This window comes from Capra hircus, chromosome 3 (genome assembly GCF_001704415.2).
Source record: "Capra hircus breed San Clemente chromosome 3, ASM170441v1, whole genome shotgun sequence".
In the NCBI taxonomy this organism is placed as follows: Eukaryota; Metazoa; Chordata; class Mammalia; order Artiodactyla; family Bovidae; genus Capra; species Capra hircus.
This window is the reverse complement of record NC_030810.1, coordinates 91,192,342-91,210,167: the sequence shown is the minus strand read 5'-3', so window position 1 is coordinate 91,210,167 and position 17,826 is coordinate 91,192,342. Positions and strand designations below refer to the sequence as shown.

Genomic DNA, 17,826 nt, shown 5'->3' with positions numbered 1-17,826 from the left:
CAGTTCCGTTCGGTTCAGTCACTCAGTTGTGTCTGACTCTTTGCGACCCCATGGACTGCAGCACACCAAGCTTCCCTGTCCTTCACCATCTCCCGGAGCTCGCTCAAACTCAAGTCCATAGAGTCAGTTCTTCACATCAGTTCATGGTTGTTCAGTAATAAGGAGTTAAGCTCAAAAAATGATGTTGGCTAAATATCGTATATTAACACATAAGACTGGAATCTAGAAAGATGGTACTGATGAGCCTATTTGCAGGGCAGCAGCAGAGACGCAGACACAGAGAACAGACCTGTGGGCACAGCAGGGGAAGGAGAGGGTGGGACGGATTGAGGGAGTCGCATGGAAACATACACATGACCACATGTGAAATAGATAGCCAGGGGAATTTGCTGTGTGATGCAGGGAGTCAGCATTGGTGCTCTGTGACAACCTCGGGGCGGGGATGGAAGGCGGAAGGAAGGTTCAAGAGGGAGGGGACATAGGTACACCTATGGCTGATTCTTGTTGATGTATGGCAGAAACCAATACAATATTGTAAAACAATTACCCTCCAATTAAAAATAATTTTTTTAAAAAAGCAAAAAAAAAAACCCCCAAAATGGTGTTAGCTGATGGAGGACAACTGAGTGGCTGATTCCAAAGGCTGCGAGTAGAAAAAAAGTTGGAGGGTGGTCAGAGGCTGGAGCAAGGAGCCTCCCTGGGTCTTTTTCATCCAAGCACGAGACAGATCCGTGGGGCCGTGGGGGTGTGCTGCACCTGAGCAAGGATTTGAACTCAGCTGTGTTCAGAGCTCCAGCTCTTCCAGCTCCTCCCCATAGCCTCTAAGACTGTATTCTGGTCCCACGACACTCATGATGATGCAATCATAGACCAATCATTAAATCTCTTCTATTCCTCAGGTTCCTGAGAACTGCCTGTCTCACGGAATTGTTGTAAAGTCCGAGGAGATAAAAAGCACGAGCCTTTCTCAGTCTGAGAAGACTCCTGCAACCAAGATGATGTTGATAACGATAACAATGCTTATTGAGCACCTATTATGTGCCAGGCACTGGTTTGCTGCTTTACAAGGATTACCTCACTTCGTTCTCACAGCTATACATGGAATTGGTATTATCTGCATTCTATAGATGAAGAAACCCAGGCTCGAAGAGAAATAATAGGAAATAGGAAAATAGTAAAGAGAAGTTAATAGGAAACCCAGGCTCAAAGAGAAATGATAGGAAATGGCAGGGCTGGGGAGGGAATGGGCTTAACTATTCCATGATCCCTGCTGTGAACCAGATGCTGAACAACAAAGGTCTGCCCACTGCCTTCTGTAGTTTTATTGCCTTCCTCCCCTGTGGCCACAGGGCTTAGCCTCCTTTGAGACATTCTCCTTAGATGTAGGAGCTAGAAATTGTCACTGTGAGAAGGCCAATATATCCCGCAGTTGAAAAGAGACTGCATTCTGTTTTTATCTGTAGCTTGTCTTTGTCCAGCTGAATTGAAAAATGCCACCAAAAACGTTTACTTCTTGCTGAACTGAGTTAGCGGACAAATCTGCCCAGAGTTCCAAGGGTTCACAGTCTCTCGGGGGACCACGAATACAGTATATATTGAGCTCCGTCTGAGCCAGGGTCTGGGTGAGGCCCTGGGGACTCAAAGAATATCAAGAAACAACACATGATGGTACTGGCTCCACCTGGGATGCGCAGAGGGTAAGTCAGGGCCCAGAGGGAAAAGACCCTGGCCCTGCCGGAGGGTGGGGGGACCAAGGGAGATTGGAAACAGCCAGGAAAGCCTCCCAGTGGAAGTGGGGCTTGAGAGCTACATTCTGATAAAGAGTTGGCGTATATGGTCTCTAATCCTCATTGCAACAATCCTCTTGGGCAGATATTATTATCTCATAGATAAGGTATTAAGCAACTTGCTCAAAGCATCAGAGCAGAGCCAGATGCCGACCCAAGGAGCGTTCTGACTCCAAGCTTGCCAGACCCTAAAGTAGCATCAGGCTGCTGCAGAGAATAGTGTTATGAGCTACGATGGAGAAACACACCAGGAGGGGCTGGTAACAGGCGAGGGTAACTGAGTCGCCATCTCTGAGGTGTCAGGAAGGACAAATGGTGTGAGCCAGCCGTGGTACAATGATTCAGGACAGGCCTGCACAGATTCTTCATTATTCTAGTGAGTCCTCTAGGTCCCAGGCAGGGAGGAACATCCTAAAGCAGGGGTCCTCAACCCCTCTAGCAGGCCCCACGCCTGTTAGGAAGCAGGCCACACAACAGGAAGTGGGCGGTGAGGGATGGAAGTCTCATCTGTACTTACAGCTCCTCCCCATCACTCCCTTTACTTCCTGAGCTCCGCCTGCTGTCAGATCAGCGGAGGCATTAGATTCTCATAGGAGCACAAATCCTACTGTGATTGTTCATGCAAGGGATCTAGGTTGCATGCTCCTTGTGAGAACAATCTCGAAACCATCTTTCCCATGCCAGTGCATGGAGAAATTGTCTTCCACAAAACTGGTCCCTGGTGCCAAAAGGTCAGGAGTCACTACTCTAAAGAGTCAAGGCCTCAAGGCCATGTGCCCAACAATTCAGGTGATTTTTTTGGTGGGAAGCTAAGGTAAGATGAGGAATCAGATTGGGGTTTTAGGAAACCTACTTGAGCAAAAAAATGAATTAAGAAAAGCAAACAAGCAAAGGGGGTATTTAAGGATTCAGGCATTTTGTAGAACCCAAGGGCTAGTGAGGTATTGTGACCACAGGAGGGCTAGTTGAGATCACTGCTCACAGCCTGCATCAGCTGCCCCCTCCCTCCTGCCTCTGCTGCTATCTGGTGTCTCCTCATCCTTTGCCCTCTGTGGTCTGGCTCTCACTCTCTCTCCACGGCAGGGAAAAGATGCTTCCAGACACTCTCTCAGACCTAACGTCTCTGATTGCAATTCTAAATCCCCAGGAGAGGCAATCTGATTTGTTCCCCTTGGGCCACACAATTGTGGATGAGGAGGTAGGGTGTCCATTCTCAGAGAAGGCAGAGTTGGGAAGGCTGGAGGTCATGACCTGGAGGTCATGTCAGGGTGTTCTGGAGATGAGTCCAACTGCAGATATTGTCAGAACCCATGTTCTGGAGAGAGGCTGCCAAGAGGCCTTCGTTTTTACTTTCTCATTCTGCTCTGCAAAGTAATACACTGGCTTCCATATTTATAATTCTTCTATGGTATAATTAAATCCATAAATGAAGATTTAATCTTTTAAGCTCTGCATTGTGAGAGCAGAAGTTAAAGAGCAGGCAGAGGAGAGCTTACCAGGCCTGGTGGCCGGGGCAGCAGAGGAGGATGCATCCTGGCTGCAGGGGCAGAGCAACAGGAGAGGCTGCAGCTGCAGAGAGGGGCTAAGGGTGGAAGGATGGCTCCTGCCCTCTGGCTGAAGCCTGGAAGAGCCCTCCTAGAGCAGAGACGGCACTGCTGAGGCTCAAAGTCCTCTCCTGCAGGTTGGGAGACACACCAGGACCGTCTCCACAGCTCTCACGGTGAGCATGTTCTGACCTAAAGCAGGTGGAGAAATAAGAATCGGTGGAAGGGATGCTTCCAGGAAACTTGGGGAAGGGTCCCTATGCAAGGAGAAGGAATCCAGAAAGTTTGCGACTGGAGGAGGAAAAGGGCAAGGACTCTGGTTCCTGTTTAGCTCAGAGCCCGATTCCAGAGGAAGCACTGACAGCTGAATCAACAACTTCATTCCTTATAACTCTGCCCTCTCGCTCCCCACCATTTGGGACTTAGACAACACTGGCTCAGGTTCCTCCATGAAAAAGTGACAACATGAACACGTTGGTTTCTCTCGTGGGCAGACACAAAGGCCAGCACTGGGGAGGAGAGGATATTGAGAATAAAGAGGAGAGCTGGGAAGTGAGGGTGGGGAACTCTTGAGGGCAGAATAGGGGTAAAGGGGACCTCTTCAAGCCTGCTTGTGATGCAGAGACACGCCTGGACCAAACACCTGGCAGACAGCTGTCCCCGCAGCAGCGGCACCTCCTGCTGCTTGACTCCATTCCTGCATCCCCATCCCTGGTGGTTACTGCCTTCAGGCTGGGGGCTGGAGGCAGATGTGGAACTTCTCTATGGACTCTTAGCCCCTCCTTCTCCCATTAGGGCCACTGCTTCCCACTGTCTTTTGTTCAATCCAAACCAGAGGTCATAACCTGCTTCTGTCAAGTGACATGTAATGGAGGGTCTGAAAAGGGGCTGTGAAGCTGTTTTCTGATGATAGGATTCAGCCACCAAGGTACTCTCTCTGAGCAGCAGTTAATTTCCGTTAATGAATTTGGACAGTTCACTGGATCGGCCCACACAGTTCCACTCACCTTCTAAAACAGCTCCCAAAATAGCACTAGCTATTGTACAGGAGCCAAAAAGAAAAAAAAAGGCAGAAAGTAAGTAGTGACAAGACCTCAGAGATTTCCGCCCTTTCAGAAAAGTCTGAGTGAACTTTTCCAAAAAAATTTTAAGCAAAAAAAAAAAAGTAAATAAAAAAGCTACTTTTTTCCTCTTTGAGGAACCCGGAAAAGAAAGATGACATAAAGATAGGCACACACATGGTGAGGCTGAAGCACCAGTTCTTAGTCCTCACGCCTCATACTGATGGAGAAGGCAATGGCAACCCACTCCAGTACTCTTGCCTGGAAAATCCCATGGACGAAGGAGCCTAGTAGGCTGCAGTCCATGGGGTCACTAAGAGTCAGACACGACTGAGAGACTTCACTTTCACTTTTCACTTTCATGCACTGGAGAAAGAAATGCAAGCCACTCCAGTGTTCTTGCCTGGAGAATCCCAGGGACGGGGGAGCCTGTTGGGCTGCCGTCTATGGGGTTGCACAGAGTCGGACACGACTGAAGCGACTTCACAGCAGCAGCAGCCTCACACTGATGTCATTTACACAGAGCCCCGGAGCTATTCCCTCCTCAGGGTCTTCAAAAAGCCACTTCTGCCGTTTGGTGCTGTATCAAGATACCTCTACAGACGGGGCCTGGTCCTCGATCCAGCAGCCTATGGTCAGGTCCTTACCGAGTGTCACACTAAGGAGCCGAGCTCCTCCCCTCCCCCACCCCGCCCCGCGTACACGCCCCCTCCTCAGAGCCCGGGCCCCTTGTCTCCAGGCCTGCGGGAACTCCTCCTCCTCCACAGCCTCTCGTGCACCGTGCGCTGCGGAACCAGATGTTCCGTGGGCAGACCCCTCTGTGGGCTGACAGGTGGTGATTACTGCTGCCAGCCTCACATTACAGAGAACTGAATGGGAGCGAGCCCCCACCCGTCCTGGGCTCCCCACAATAGGGCCTTTGTGAGGTGCTTCAGGGCTTTCTTTTCCCCTGCCTCCCCAACCTACGTCAGGAGCAGCTCCGCCTGGGGAGACAAGAAAACAAAAGGAGGATGGCAGGGCCCTGACTGATAACCTTACCCTGGGTTGCGGCTGGGCGAGGGAGAGATATCCTCGGAGGAAAAGACCAGGTCCCTTTCCCCTCCTGCTAAGAGATTAAAACCAGGGGGACCCCGGGGGCTGCTCCAAGGTCAATTTCACTGTCAAAGCAGTGGATCTTGTCCATCAGAGGGCCTTGCTCCTGAATGTTGGTCATGAGGATGAGGCTGGAACCGGGCCTGGTACAGAGCTCAGCAGATGCCTAGAGAATGGACTCCAAAACCTAGGTTTCCATCTCCTGTCCCTTCTCCCTTCCCACAATGGTCTTCTGCATGTCTCGACCAGAGGCCGGGGTGCTAGGCAGCAAAGGGTTAAGTTTCCAGGACTTCTGGACAGACTTCCAGGGCTCCAGGACTGAGGTAGGTAGGTGGGGGCGAGGTGGGTGGAGAGAAGGATGTGTTGGGAAACTGGTAAGGACGTGGTCACTGCCCCTCCTCCTCACCCAAACCGCAGACGCTGTGGCAGCCGGAAAATCAGAGTGCTGCAGACCAAGAGTGCAATTGAGCAACCTGGCCCTGGGGGTGAGCCCCAGGCTAGAGGTGGGAGCGGGCTTCAGTGTAGGGGCGGCGCAGAGTCCACTTCAGAAGTGAGACAGTTCTTACTGAACACACACGTATATTCAGGGCCCTAGTTCCCACGTTCGACTGCAGTGTGACTAAAATCCATTTTCTGCTTCAAAACCTCAGAGAATTGGAATTGGAAGCTCTGCCCCTGGGCCCCAGTCCCGTGGCCACAGGCACGGTGCCATTTGGGGTTCTGGGAAGGCTGGTGTGGACAACGGTGGGTGTGGAGGGAAGCCTTTCGCCCAACCTCCCTAAGTGGCAGATACCCCGCCTCCCCAGGCGCCTCCCGATGAAGTCTGTAACTAGAGAAGCCCCTCTGCCTTGGCCTGGGAGCCTATCCAAGGCCCTAATGTGGCTTAAGGAGTGGCTATATGGCGGAGAAAATGGACGATCCTGGGGAGAAATCTGATCCAAGGGCTACCCCAAACACACACAGGCGCGGAGCAGTGGATTTTCCTTTTAATGCAAAAGTCTGCAGTACAGAAGGAGTCCCATTCTCTAGGGCACGGAAGGGAAAGGGAGAGAGGGCAGAGCTAAAAGTCTCCTCCTCACCGTCTCTCCCCTGACTCCCACTGAAGCCAGAAACATTCTGTTGCCTGATCACTGGGGTTGCCCCCATGCATTTAAAGGTCAGAGCTCTGGAACGGGGTCTTCTTTCACTGGCTTGTAATTTGTTTACATGTGGCAGCAGAGGAGTGAACATCTGGGGCTTTCTTTTAGCTCGGAAAGGATTCCTTAAGATCTGGAATCCCATGTGAAATGCATGGGGCCGGGAGAATTTAGCTTCCGTGGATTAAAAACAGAGATTTGAATCACAACTTGCCCACATCTGGAGAATGAAGAGCAGGAAACTCAGGATATAAATGTATGGAGGTGAAAGAAATTCAAAAAAATAAGACCAGCTCCCTCAAACTTCTTCCTCTTTCTTCCTCATCTCCAGCTTGTAGACAATCTGGTAGCCATCATCCCAGGCGTAGAGCTGGCGCTCACGGGGGTTATAGCGCAGGCTGGCATGGGCGCCATATCGGCGGGGGAAATAAGGGAGTGCTGCCCTTTCAGGGGTCAGGGTGCCGCTGGCGTCAAAGGAGCACTGGACACGAGCACGACTGGCAGGGCGGGTATTATAGACGACGTAGAGGGTCCCACAGATGACAAAGGCGGCCTCAGCATTCTCTCGGGGACATGGGGTATCCCACTGCTGCTCTGTGTCCAGTGTCTGTGGGTCTAACTTGGCCAGACACAAGTGCCTGTCATCTTCCCGGGTGGCATAGACAGCCCAAAGGCCCTCCTCGTCAGCCGCCAGGTCTATGTATGTGTCTGCTGTCAGCCCATACGGGGGGATCAAACCCTCTGCTGGGAACACTGAACTGTCCGCCACTGTCCGGTTTGCCAGGTGGAACTTGATGAGCTGCAAAGTGTTCTGCAACTCACCGCCCCCTCCAGGCCCTCCGGGGGGCCTCCGGGCATAATACAGAAAGCCACCATATACCAGCTGGCCCGTGCCTACCCAGGGGAAGGGCACCCGGACCCGGGAAGCCTTCCGGGCGGCCATGGCAAGGGTGAAGTCACGCAGTCTTGGGAAGACAAAGGCTGTGTCATTCTGGGTGCCATCTAACACGTAGATCTTCTCTGCTGGGCCCAGTGGATCCTTTGTCCATAGACCGGCTGGGCCACCAAACCGCTTCAGGATCTTCATTGATCTCACCTGAGAGATCGTGTAGCCACAGTCTCATGGGAAAGGAGAAAAACACAGAACAAGGAAATACAGGCAAGAGTTAGATGCTCACTGCAGGAACCTCCCTGGGTGGGCAGTTTGGACAAGAGCGGGCATTTGCCCAGTGGATGCCTCTACTCTATGGAAGATTGGGAGAAAGGGCACCAGAGGCCTGGGTCCCCAGAAACTCTCCTCAATGAACCTGATATTACAGAGATTTCCCTAAAAGAGACTCCAGAAGATAGAGCCAAACAGACTGGGATAAGGAGAAAAAAGGGAAAGACTCAAGGAAGAACACAGGGGTCTGTTTCAGATTGCTTACCTGTTATCATATCATACTTCTCATTTCTTCTGCCCTTGCCTTTGGTTCCAGGGCCTCCGGTCACCTTCTCATCAACCTCTACACATGGCAGGGCTGGATTCTGGGTCTCCAGATAGTCCACCTCCCGCTCCAGACGGTCTACTCTCCCGGAGATGGTGTCAGCTTCGGTTCTGAGCGCCTCCCGTTCCTTCTCGGCCACCTCCAACAGCGGCAGCATCTTGTTCTTGAAGTCCCGCAGCTCAGCAGCATGCCGACTACTCTGGTCCTGGCACTGGGCCAGCCGTTCCTGAAGGGATGGGGCAGCAGGAAGGAGGGCTGCAGGGTCACAACTCCCAGGCAGGAAGAGGCCCGAGCAGGGAGTCGGGAATGGAAAAAGGCACAAACTCAGCCAGGCATCAGCATTCCCCGCAATCCCCACAGAAAGGAAACAAAATGTTCAAGATGCTCAATGTGCAAAGAGCCGGGCTAAGACCCACACAGGCCCCTATCCTGACTTTGCATCCTCTGGCCTGCTCTCTGTGAGCAGTGCCACCGAATCATCTGAGCCTCTAGGGCAGTCTAAGTGCATGAGGGTGAGAAGGGATCTCTGCTCCATTATGCTACCCCCCTCTTAGGAATTAGGATGCTACAGGCTCCAAGCCATTAAATAGAAAGGTGCAGATTCTCTGAGAACTTCCAACTTTTAATAGAACCATCAGCTCCTCTTGAGATGGATAAATCCTTGCAGTTCTAGCTCTCACTTCCTCTGTTCCCTTATCCCATTTAACCCCAGGGGTGAAACACAGCGGTCTGTTTGCTTTAGAACTGCACTATGAATGCTGGCTTCCCTGGTGGCTCAGTGGTAAAGAATTCGCCTGCAATGCAGGAGATACAGAAGACTGGGGTTCAATCCCTGGGTCTGGAAGATCCCCTGGAGGAGGAAATGGCAACCCACTCCAGTATTCCTGCCTTAAGAATCCATGGACAGAGGAGCCTGGTGGGCTACAGTTCATGGGGTCTCAAGAGTCGGACAAGTCTGAGCACACATGCACTGCATTCTATGGATGTGGGGAAAGAGGAAGACTTGCAATTCTGAGAATCTTCTTATTAAAAGATGGAGTTTTCTGTAGGTACTAACAGAGCCTAATTTGTCATCCATCCCCAGGTCCCTGACAAACTGGATGAATCAACTTAGAAGATATGGAATCCTTCCGGGCTGGGCCAGAAGAGTCACTTACCTCTAAGGCAGCTAATCGGCGTTCCATGTATTCCACAAGGTGGTGCTGCTGTCCTTGAAGGGGTCCCAACCATGACAAAAGGAACAAGATCAGGAGCGGAGTGCGGGGCCCCATGGCAGTGGAATAGTAGGGCCAGAGTGTGTAGTCGTGTGTGCGGTTGGCCTCTTCCACTCAAGCCGGCGGGTTAGCTTTGGAGGCGGGGTGGGGGCGGTGCCTTCTCTCCTCCATCTCTGGTCTCTCTCACTACTCTGGAATGCTTTTAGTCTCTTTAAGGCCCCCGCCCCCTCCTTTCCGCCTGGACTGATCAAACACAGATGGCCCTATTGCAGAGCAGCCAGAAGCTTTAACCACTTCCTGCCTAGGCTGCAGGCTCCCCAGGAGAGGAGATGGGGACTGGAAACCCTAGGGCAAAGGCCTTCTGGGCAGTCATCCAGGAAAAGGAGCTAGCAGGGGGAGGCAGAAACCCCAGAGAAAACTCAGCAAACTTATTTCTGCTTTAGAATGCTTCCGACGCTGACTTCAGAAACATTCTTCATTTACCCTTCCTTTCCCAGCAATAATAGCATGGATTGTTTTCTGCCTTTGGTGGAAGCTGGAAGCAGGGGAGATGAGGTCTGAGGGGAAGAGGTGGGAAAAAAGGCCATAGTGCTCACGGCTTTAGTATCTTCCTCTACAGCTCACTGGCGCCACCTTGTGCTAAGCACCCGGTGTCATCTCACAATTAACAGGAAAACCAAGGCTTAGACTTCACCTCCAGTGGAAAATTTTCCACAAGGCAAGCCAAGTAGACTGAATTTACAAGGGTTTTCATGATTAAAATGCACCTTTCCCCACGGACTATCCAATTACCTAAGGAGCTTCTCTTTGATATAGCCTAAGAAAGACAATGTAACTGAGATTATAACTAAAGAAACAAAAAAACCCAAACCAGGTCACTGAAAAATTAGTAAATTAATTCTTGATTATCTGGAAGACAGCCTGACAGCAGTCATTCTATATTCCCTTTTGCCTGAAAGCTCCTAGAATATTATCTTACCAAAACTAGGGAGTGTTCAGTGAGTTCACAATAATTTTACACTCATTTAGGGGGAAAAATCTGAAAAATATATATTTGTAAATAAATGTACTCTGACTTCCCTAGTAATGGGAGAGAACAGACTATTGATAATTTCTCTTGGTTACGGCTCCAAAGGGCGTTTCTGTTTTCTCATTTCTATATTCCAACTATGACTGCAGGAGCCCCAAATGAATTAATGGCCACTGTAAGATAGACTTGTCTTGAAACCCATACATCAAAAGAAGTCAAATAAACATAGCATGTATTCAGAGACCCACGGTGATGAATCTAGACAAATCAGGAGAAATTTTATTCATTTTAATCATGAGAAATCTGATCAGAAATTCTCCTCTAAAAAACAAACAAAAACTAGTCTTCTAACAGTACAGCTTGAAAGGAGGGGAAAATAGCATCATCTTGTGGTTATTCTTATTTTCATTTTGGTACTTTAAATGTTTGGTGGAACATGCTAGGAAGCAGTTTCATTAATGAGGGTCAGAAGTTTCTGCCTTTTCCAAAGGGCTAGATCCAGATGCTCTTAAGTTAGGGCCCTGGACACTCCATTCTGGGGAAGTGTCCCCCTATCAGGCCCTAGTCATTTCTGCTGTGGAGATTTGTATGAAGAAGGAACTTGTCTCTAACATTCTACCAGTCTTCAGATGCAACGTATTCAGCCACTCCAAAGATGCCATTGTTGATCCTCTTTGCACCCTTGTAACACAAGTCAAAACCAGTCACATGAATCAGAAAATTTACCCATTTTATTGATGCATTGCAATTGCTCTACATTTTACCATATTATGTAGAAAATACTGAAAATACAAGCTACTTTGTAAAACCAAAGACAAACATTGAATCCAAAGATAAACTATGTTTTACACAATGGACCCTTTTCCCGTAGTTAGTATTAAATTTTAAATATCTATTTTTTTTGTTAAAATGATTATTTTACATACTCCCTAAGTACATCTGCGTTACAAACATAGCTCAGTAATTCTCAGAAACTGTTTCTAGAGGCTTTTTGTAAAAGGAAGCGCACAACCAGAAAAGGGAGAAAGCAAAAAAAGTTTAAATCGCACACAGTAACTAGCATATCAAATACATTTAATAAAGTTGGAATTCCATTGCAATTTCAAGGATTCGAAGCAGAAATACTAACGTTACATATAATGTACATAAAATGTACTGCTACATGTAGTGAGATTATTTTTCAAGCTGAATCAAAACCACACATTATATAAAGTTTAGCAACAAACAACCATGTAGACATGCTGCACCATCCATCAGTTTAAAACAAAATCGAAATAGGAAGCAGGCTTGGGTCATTCCTGTCACTGAGAGGCAATTCATTTCCTGTCCTAAAACAAACCATCCTAACCAGTGGGTTTCTGCGTAATAACGCTGAATAAAACACACATTACTGCACTTGCCTGGCTAAGGGCAGTCAAGCTAGCCCCTCCAGTGGAGGACGATGGGCGGCCAGAACTGTTTAAATGGTGTTCTCATTCCTGGGGCTGGGGTTTTAGCTGAGCACTGACCAACTCTGGAGTGATCAAGTGTCCTGATGAGCCTAGAGTGGCTGCACCTTCCCACTTTCTCTCTCACCCCTGAAGTGGGGAAGCTGGAAATACAAGTTCTGAGAGGACTTAAAGCCTTAAGCCTTAAGTCTGAGGTGAGGCCTCTGTGACCTGGGCCAGCTGCTCACTTTATTCAAGGGACTTCCCCCATCCTGTCAGGGCTAGCAATGTTAAGCCCCAGAGACAGAATCTAGGCCACATTGAGCACATACGCATTCAACAGACACGGATGCATTTTCATCTTGGTAAATCTGAAATGCCAATTTGCAAAATTAAAACTGAAGATCTCTAAAATTCTTAAAGCCACACACTGCTAGTAAGGTGACTATGATAACAATATAAGCTCTGAGTATTATTGTCTTCTCCCCATGAAGACTCCTATCTTAAGTGGTATCCACTTACCAGACTGAAGGTGGGGGGTGGGGGGGCGCAGGAGTGGAGTGTTTTGTGTCCCGCCCCCCCACCCCGCATCTCATTTCTTACAAAAACAACAAAACTTATCCCTTGTAGAGGAAAGATAATGAACAAAAAAAGCTTCCACAGATCTGCCTTTGAGCAAGAAAATGAGAATGTGTTTGGCAAAAAGAGACACAAAGATCACCCACGCTGACACAGAAAACTGTATAATACTAGTGACAGAAACTGTACATATTGCTTGGGTATCTTGACCAATACAGTGCTGAAAACAGAACTCAATATAATGATGAAAAGAAAGCAGAAAAACATCAACATGTTCCTGGTAGGCTGTTCTGACTATCTGCCCCATCCTGAAAGCCCTTCCTCCTTCCAATGAAGAAATTCCAAATACCTTGACAGCTCCTCGGTGTTCAACCTGGTACAGAGCTTGCTGACCAGGTCCCATGAAATCTCCCATCTCCATCCTGCACCTCCTTGACACCATCTCTACAAAGAACCAGTCCTAGATGTATCCCTCAAATCTATAACCTTCAGTTCAGATGGAACACATCCACATCTTAGGGTTAACCTTCTTTCCCCAAATCTTTTACAGGCAGGAACTTTGCCATCCCCAGTACCCTCTTCTTGACCCAGATCCGTGCAGGAGCTGAGAGTACAAGGACAATTTCACAGTTTGAAGGGCCCCAAGAATACAGAAGTTGTTAAAAAGAAACCTCAAAAGCCCAATGACTCAACAGGCTTTGGTTCCTTCTTAATATTCTTCACCGGTTAAGAAACCTTTCTGTGAGTTCCCGGTCACCAGCGGCATCACAAAACTCCTCCTCACAGTATTGGGGACATGGTGGGCAATACAACAGGCTCTTTGGTATAAACACATCTGTTAGGCGTTTTTTTTTCAACAAGCAAATATTTTACTAGGAATGTTGACTATTCGCAGGAAGGACTGCCACATGGGAAAAGGAAAAATAATCAATCATCTAAAAGTGATTGCACATATTTAAAAAAACAGGGCGGGGGGATGCATATTTAATATTGACTTGACTCCTCTCACCTGCTTCCTAAATTCTCACAGAAGCAAAGTAGCAATGCACAGTGAGAGAGCCACATGGGGAAAATGCTTCTGTGAGAACACAGCTGAGAATCCAAAACAGAAAAGGGTAGAGATGGTGAGTGAAAAAGAGAAGCTGCTGTTTTTATTTTCCAATGTCGGCAGGGAAACTGAGAACAATGCATATACACAACACAGCTACTAATCCTGTTCTGATAAATCCCAGTGAACAGCTTTGGGTCCACGGGGGCTTGCTGGTCCGTCCTAAGGCAAGCTCACTGTAAACTCTATGAACCACTACATTATCATATAAGGCACTACAATAAGGGAAGGAGGAGAAAGGGAAGGAAGAGACACACACTGAACAACTCCTCACCAGACACACCTGTGCAAAACAATTCCAAGGGTCTCCTCTCCTTGCAGGCAATGCCCCTGCTCACTCAGCACTACAGTAATATGCTCTATTATAATCGCAGTTAGTTCACATACATTCCAACAAGTATCAGTTCATTTTGGTTTAAATACAATGGAGACATCAATTTTATCTCCGGGGTAACACTGGAGGATCAGATACACACTAAATACACAATTCAAGTGTAATCACTACACATTTGATTACAAATAACATTTTGGGTTAGCAGGAAAAATTGCTTGTTATAGTCTTCTAATCAGTATGTACATATTTAATTATGCAAAATATTAAAACACCACCATTACAAAACTTCTAAAATATTTTTAAATTCAGTAATAAATTTTTAAAATATTTTTTGCAATTCCTACATGCACTTATTATATAAGTCTTAGTAAGAGAGCATTCAATTTGCTGCTGGCATACAAAGAAAGCTACTTTTAAATATAAAAGCTATACACAACGTTCTTATCTGATTTCAGATCCTTTAGCTTTCTCCCCAAATAAATCACATAGAACAAAGGGAGAGATGAGGCAAAGAGAGAAAGAGGTGTATTATTGAAAATTCATACTAATCTTCAGGCAAAGCTCATCAATGCTAGTATCGCATAATACAAAAAGAGCTTGCATATAATAAAACCACCACCACCATACAATAATAACCACCTTAATGGCTTTTCCAAGAATAAAATTGAAGCTGAATCAGAGAAAGACTTTTTTAAAATAATTTAAAAAGAATGCACAGGGTTTCATTTAAAAAGAACACCCGGTGCTTTCTTGGTAGGTATGGATTCCCTCACACTAAGTTACCAGCAAATGGTGAGCTGCCTTTTTTAACACTACTTTATAATAAACACAGGAGCAACTGAGAGAATCCCAATAGTAACACAGAGTAGTATGTAACCAGTTTTGCAAAAATAAAAATTTCCCACTAAATATAACATGACATGAAAACAAAACTAAAACACTGTAAGCTTAAATGTCCCATTAGCAAAGGTGAAAGTCTGAGAAATGCGAGACAGTAAAATACAGACTTGTGCAAGCTGCTCTTAAGAGAAGCAATGAAGTCTTGGTTTTTAAACAAGCAGAAAGTAATGGTTTTCCTTTCCTTACTTGTTACCAGATTTCAAGTCCTCCTATCAGCATGTTTCCTCTGACCAGGAATTACAATAAAATAAAGTTAAATAAAGAGATACTTCACTTGTTTTTAAAAGCATTTATAGAAATCAAGTCAGAGAGGGAAAATATTTTTCAAAGGTAACTTCAGAATGATCTCTCTTCCTTGGTAACTGCAGACGATGGGCATCTGAACTCTTCCAAATACCAAAAATGCTGTCACAAAAATAAAGAATTAAAAAACAGGGCAGACTTTGGGAGACTACAACAATGCAGTCAATACTGAGACAGGGTCCCCAGAGAAAAGCCTTCTGCTTCAGTGGGCCCCTGTGGAGCAAGTTGCTGGCTACGGAGTTTCAGGAGAGGGTAAGGGAGGGGCTCATGACAGCCCATTAAGAACTCTCAACCCTCCCCTCCCTTATGCTCACCAACTACAAGTAAGAATACTGGCTGATCTTGGTAGGACTCAGTGGGTATCCAGTGTAAATGGTTGAGCCTCGGGAAGACCCAATGTAAGACTGGGTGGCAAACTGGTGTTGGTACTGAGCAGGGGCCACGCTGGCAGAAGTGAGGAGACTGGGCCCAACACTGACAGGGACCTGGTGCACCAGAGTGCTCGGATGGGTGGCATAGGCTGCAGCGTGCCTTGAGGAGCCCTGCGGGGAGAAGAGATGAGCAATGGAGGTGGTGGAGCCCAATGCAGCCGCAGAGGTGGGGGCAGCATACGTATACAGATGAGGCTGGCTCGGCAGGTGAGCAGGGGCTGGGGCCAGGTGGGGGTGCCCCGTCGAGTGTAGTGGGCTGCCATGCTGGAAGGCGTAGGGGGCTTGGGAGAGCGGGGCCACAAATGCCTGCTGCCTGCGGGGGGCAGGGTTGCTGCTTCTCTCCTGCGAGGTTGGAGCTGATGATGACTGCTGGTTCTGGAAGGAGGAAGAAGGGAGTGAGGAATCTTGAGGTCACTAATGGCCAATTTTGAGAGTTGAGGTTCTAACGTAAACTGCTTCTGGGCTGCCAGAGCACAGAACTCCCAGACTGACAATGCTGTCAGAAGGCAGCCATCCATCCCTCTGCCTCCTGGCAGAACAGATCCTAACCCAGCCCAAACAGCAGCAGTTTGCTCTCCAGTATCACAGAGGAAAGGGGGAAAAAAAGAGTTCACAGGGGTTACCCACTCCTACAAGCGAGTAACTGTCAACTCAACTCACCCTATTCTGGCGTCAGTGACTTTGAATCTTCCCTAACCTCTCTTCCTTGCCAATGTTTCTTTTGTTCTCCTCTAAGTTCTTCACATCCCTCTTGAACTGTGGTGCCTAAAACACATGCACTAACTCGAACGTACATCTGCACCTGCATGTGCTCTCTCTCACACACACACACACATGTGCACACAAACCCACAGTTACACACTCAGTTACACTTTCTCACTGCTAATAGCTTTCATACAAGCACCAGAATTTTAGCTGAGGAAAAAGTGAACACAAATAGAGTAGGGACCCTCCCCACCCATTAGAAGATCAGATGCGGGGAAAAGAGCCCCAAATCCCAGACTCGAGCAACATGTAAGACTAGAACCAGTAGATTAAGTGTATAGACAGCTTTTCACTGTCCCTTGCTTCAAGTAAACAGAATGAGGCTCAAGTGATTTATGACCCAGGAGATAAAAGAAGAGAATCTGGTCTCGGCGCTGGTGGTGGTGCAGAGCTAGGCATGGACTAAAGCATCCTTTGGTGCTTTCTAAATTCCAGGCATTTCTCTAATTATCCAGGACAGACTCAGAAGGCCTGATGGGAAACCTGGACCGTATACTCTGAACACACTCACAGAGGGAACAGAGAGACACGGCACATGCAGATGCGATGCGGGCCATGAACACCAAGCTGTCTAACACAAAAGGTGCTTCATTTGGCTTTATTCAGCAATCCAGCCAGAAGCGGGTTTCTCCAGAAAGCAACAATAGGGGGCGTCCCAAACAGAAAGCAGCAGCCCCTAGCGCTTACCTGGCTAAGGTTGAGTGGCTGCGCTGCGCTGGTCCCCCCGCGTTGAGCTCGGTACCCTGTGGGGGTGATACAGCATCCAGATGACTGCCCACTCACTGAAGCCACTGGCTTGGTCTTACTACTCAGGAGACCTAAAAAAAGGGTCAGTCAGGCCTTAGTTATGAGCAGACATGGGCTCAGGATCACTGAGCTAAACCTCACATGCCAGCACATTAATCTGTATGAGGTTTGCAAGAGTTAAGGTTTCATGTGTATCTTATTTCCTCAATTATATTTACACCAGAGGAACAAAAACTATGTTATCCCTTTTTGTCTTCCTATAGAGCTCCAAGAGGGTCCTTAGAAGGGTCACTTCAGTAAATGGTATCTGATCTCCAGTAACGTGTTAAGGTGCTATTAGAAATATAAATGCAAGTAAGAACAGACCCTGCTCCCAAGAAGCCTAGGGTTTTATGTATGAAGGAATTAAACAAGAACAGAAATGACAATGTGAAACTGAGTAAGATACTGGTAATACTTCAGAACATTAAGGTGTCAAAGGGGTTTAAAGGAAGACAAGATTGTATCTTGTTGGGCATTCACTGTCTTGAAATTCTAAGAAACTACAGCTGAATATAAGCATGATCAGTTTTCAAAATTTTGCTTCCTTCTGTGGCCTCATGAGGAAAACTGGAGCATATATTCAGTGACTGGTGGAGCATCCTATTTTCTTTGGACCCAGTACAGGACAGAGCTCCTAGTAATGCTGCTCAGGGATTCCCCAGTGGCTTAGTGGTAAAGAATACGCTTGCCAACGCAGGAGTCCTAGGTTCGATCCCTGGGTCGGAAAGATCCCTTGGAGGAGGAAATGTCAAGCCACTCCAATATTCTTGCCTGGAGAATTCCATGGACAGAGAAGCCTGGTGGGCTCTAGTCCATAGGGCTGCAGAGTCAGACATGAC

General features: G+C 47.6%; 2 protein-coding genes across 5 annotated transcripts in view; both read right to left on the bottom strand.

Annotated features, from left to right (window-relative positions):
* Positions 6,454-9,522, bottom strand: OLFML3 (olfactomedin like 3). The gene is made up of 3 exons (XM_005677850.3): positions 9,265-9,522; positions 8,048-8,333; positions 6,454-7,739 (listed from the first exon to the last, which is right to left on the bottom strand). The coding sequence occupies exons 1-3, from the start codon at positions 9,376-9,378 to the stop codon at positions 6,919-6,921; spliced, it is 1,221 nt and encodes a 406-aa protein (XP_005677907.1). The 5' UTR covers positions 9,379-9,522; the 3' UTR covers positions 6,454-6,918.
* The window catches only part of HIPK1 (homeodomain interacting protein kinase 1), a 56,580-nt gene continuing 49,378 nt past the window's right edge, over positions 10,625-17,826 (bottom strand). For 3 of the 4 annotated variants that reach the window (XM_018045938.1, XM_018045936.1, XM_018045937.1), the window contains exons 15-16: positions 16,886-17,016; positions 11,061-15,808 (exon numbers count right to left, since the gene is read on the bottom strand). In XM_018045938.1, coding sequence (XP_017901427.1) covers positions 15,320-15,808; positions 16,886-17,016 — 620 coding nt within the window. In that variant the 3' untranslated portion in view covers positions 11,061-15,319. Of the gene's footprint in view, positions 11,033-11,060; positions 15,809-16,885; positions 17,017-17,826 lie in introns of those variants that run through there. The other variant, XM_018045939.1, reaches the window with a different exon arrangement.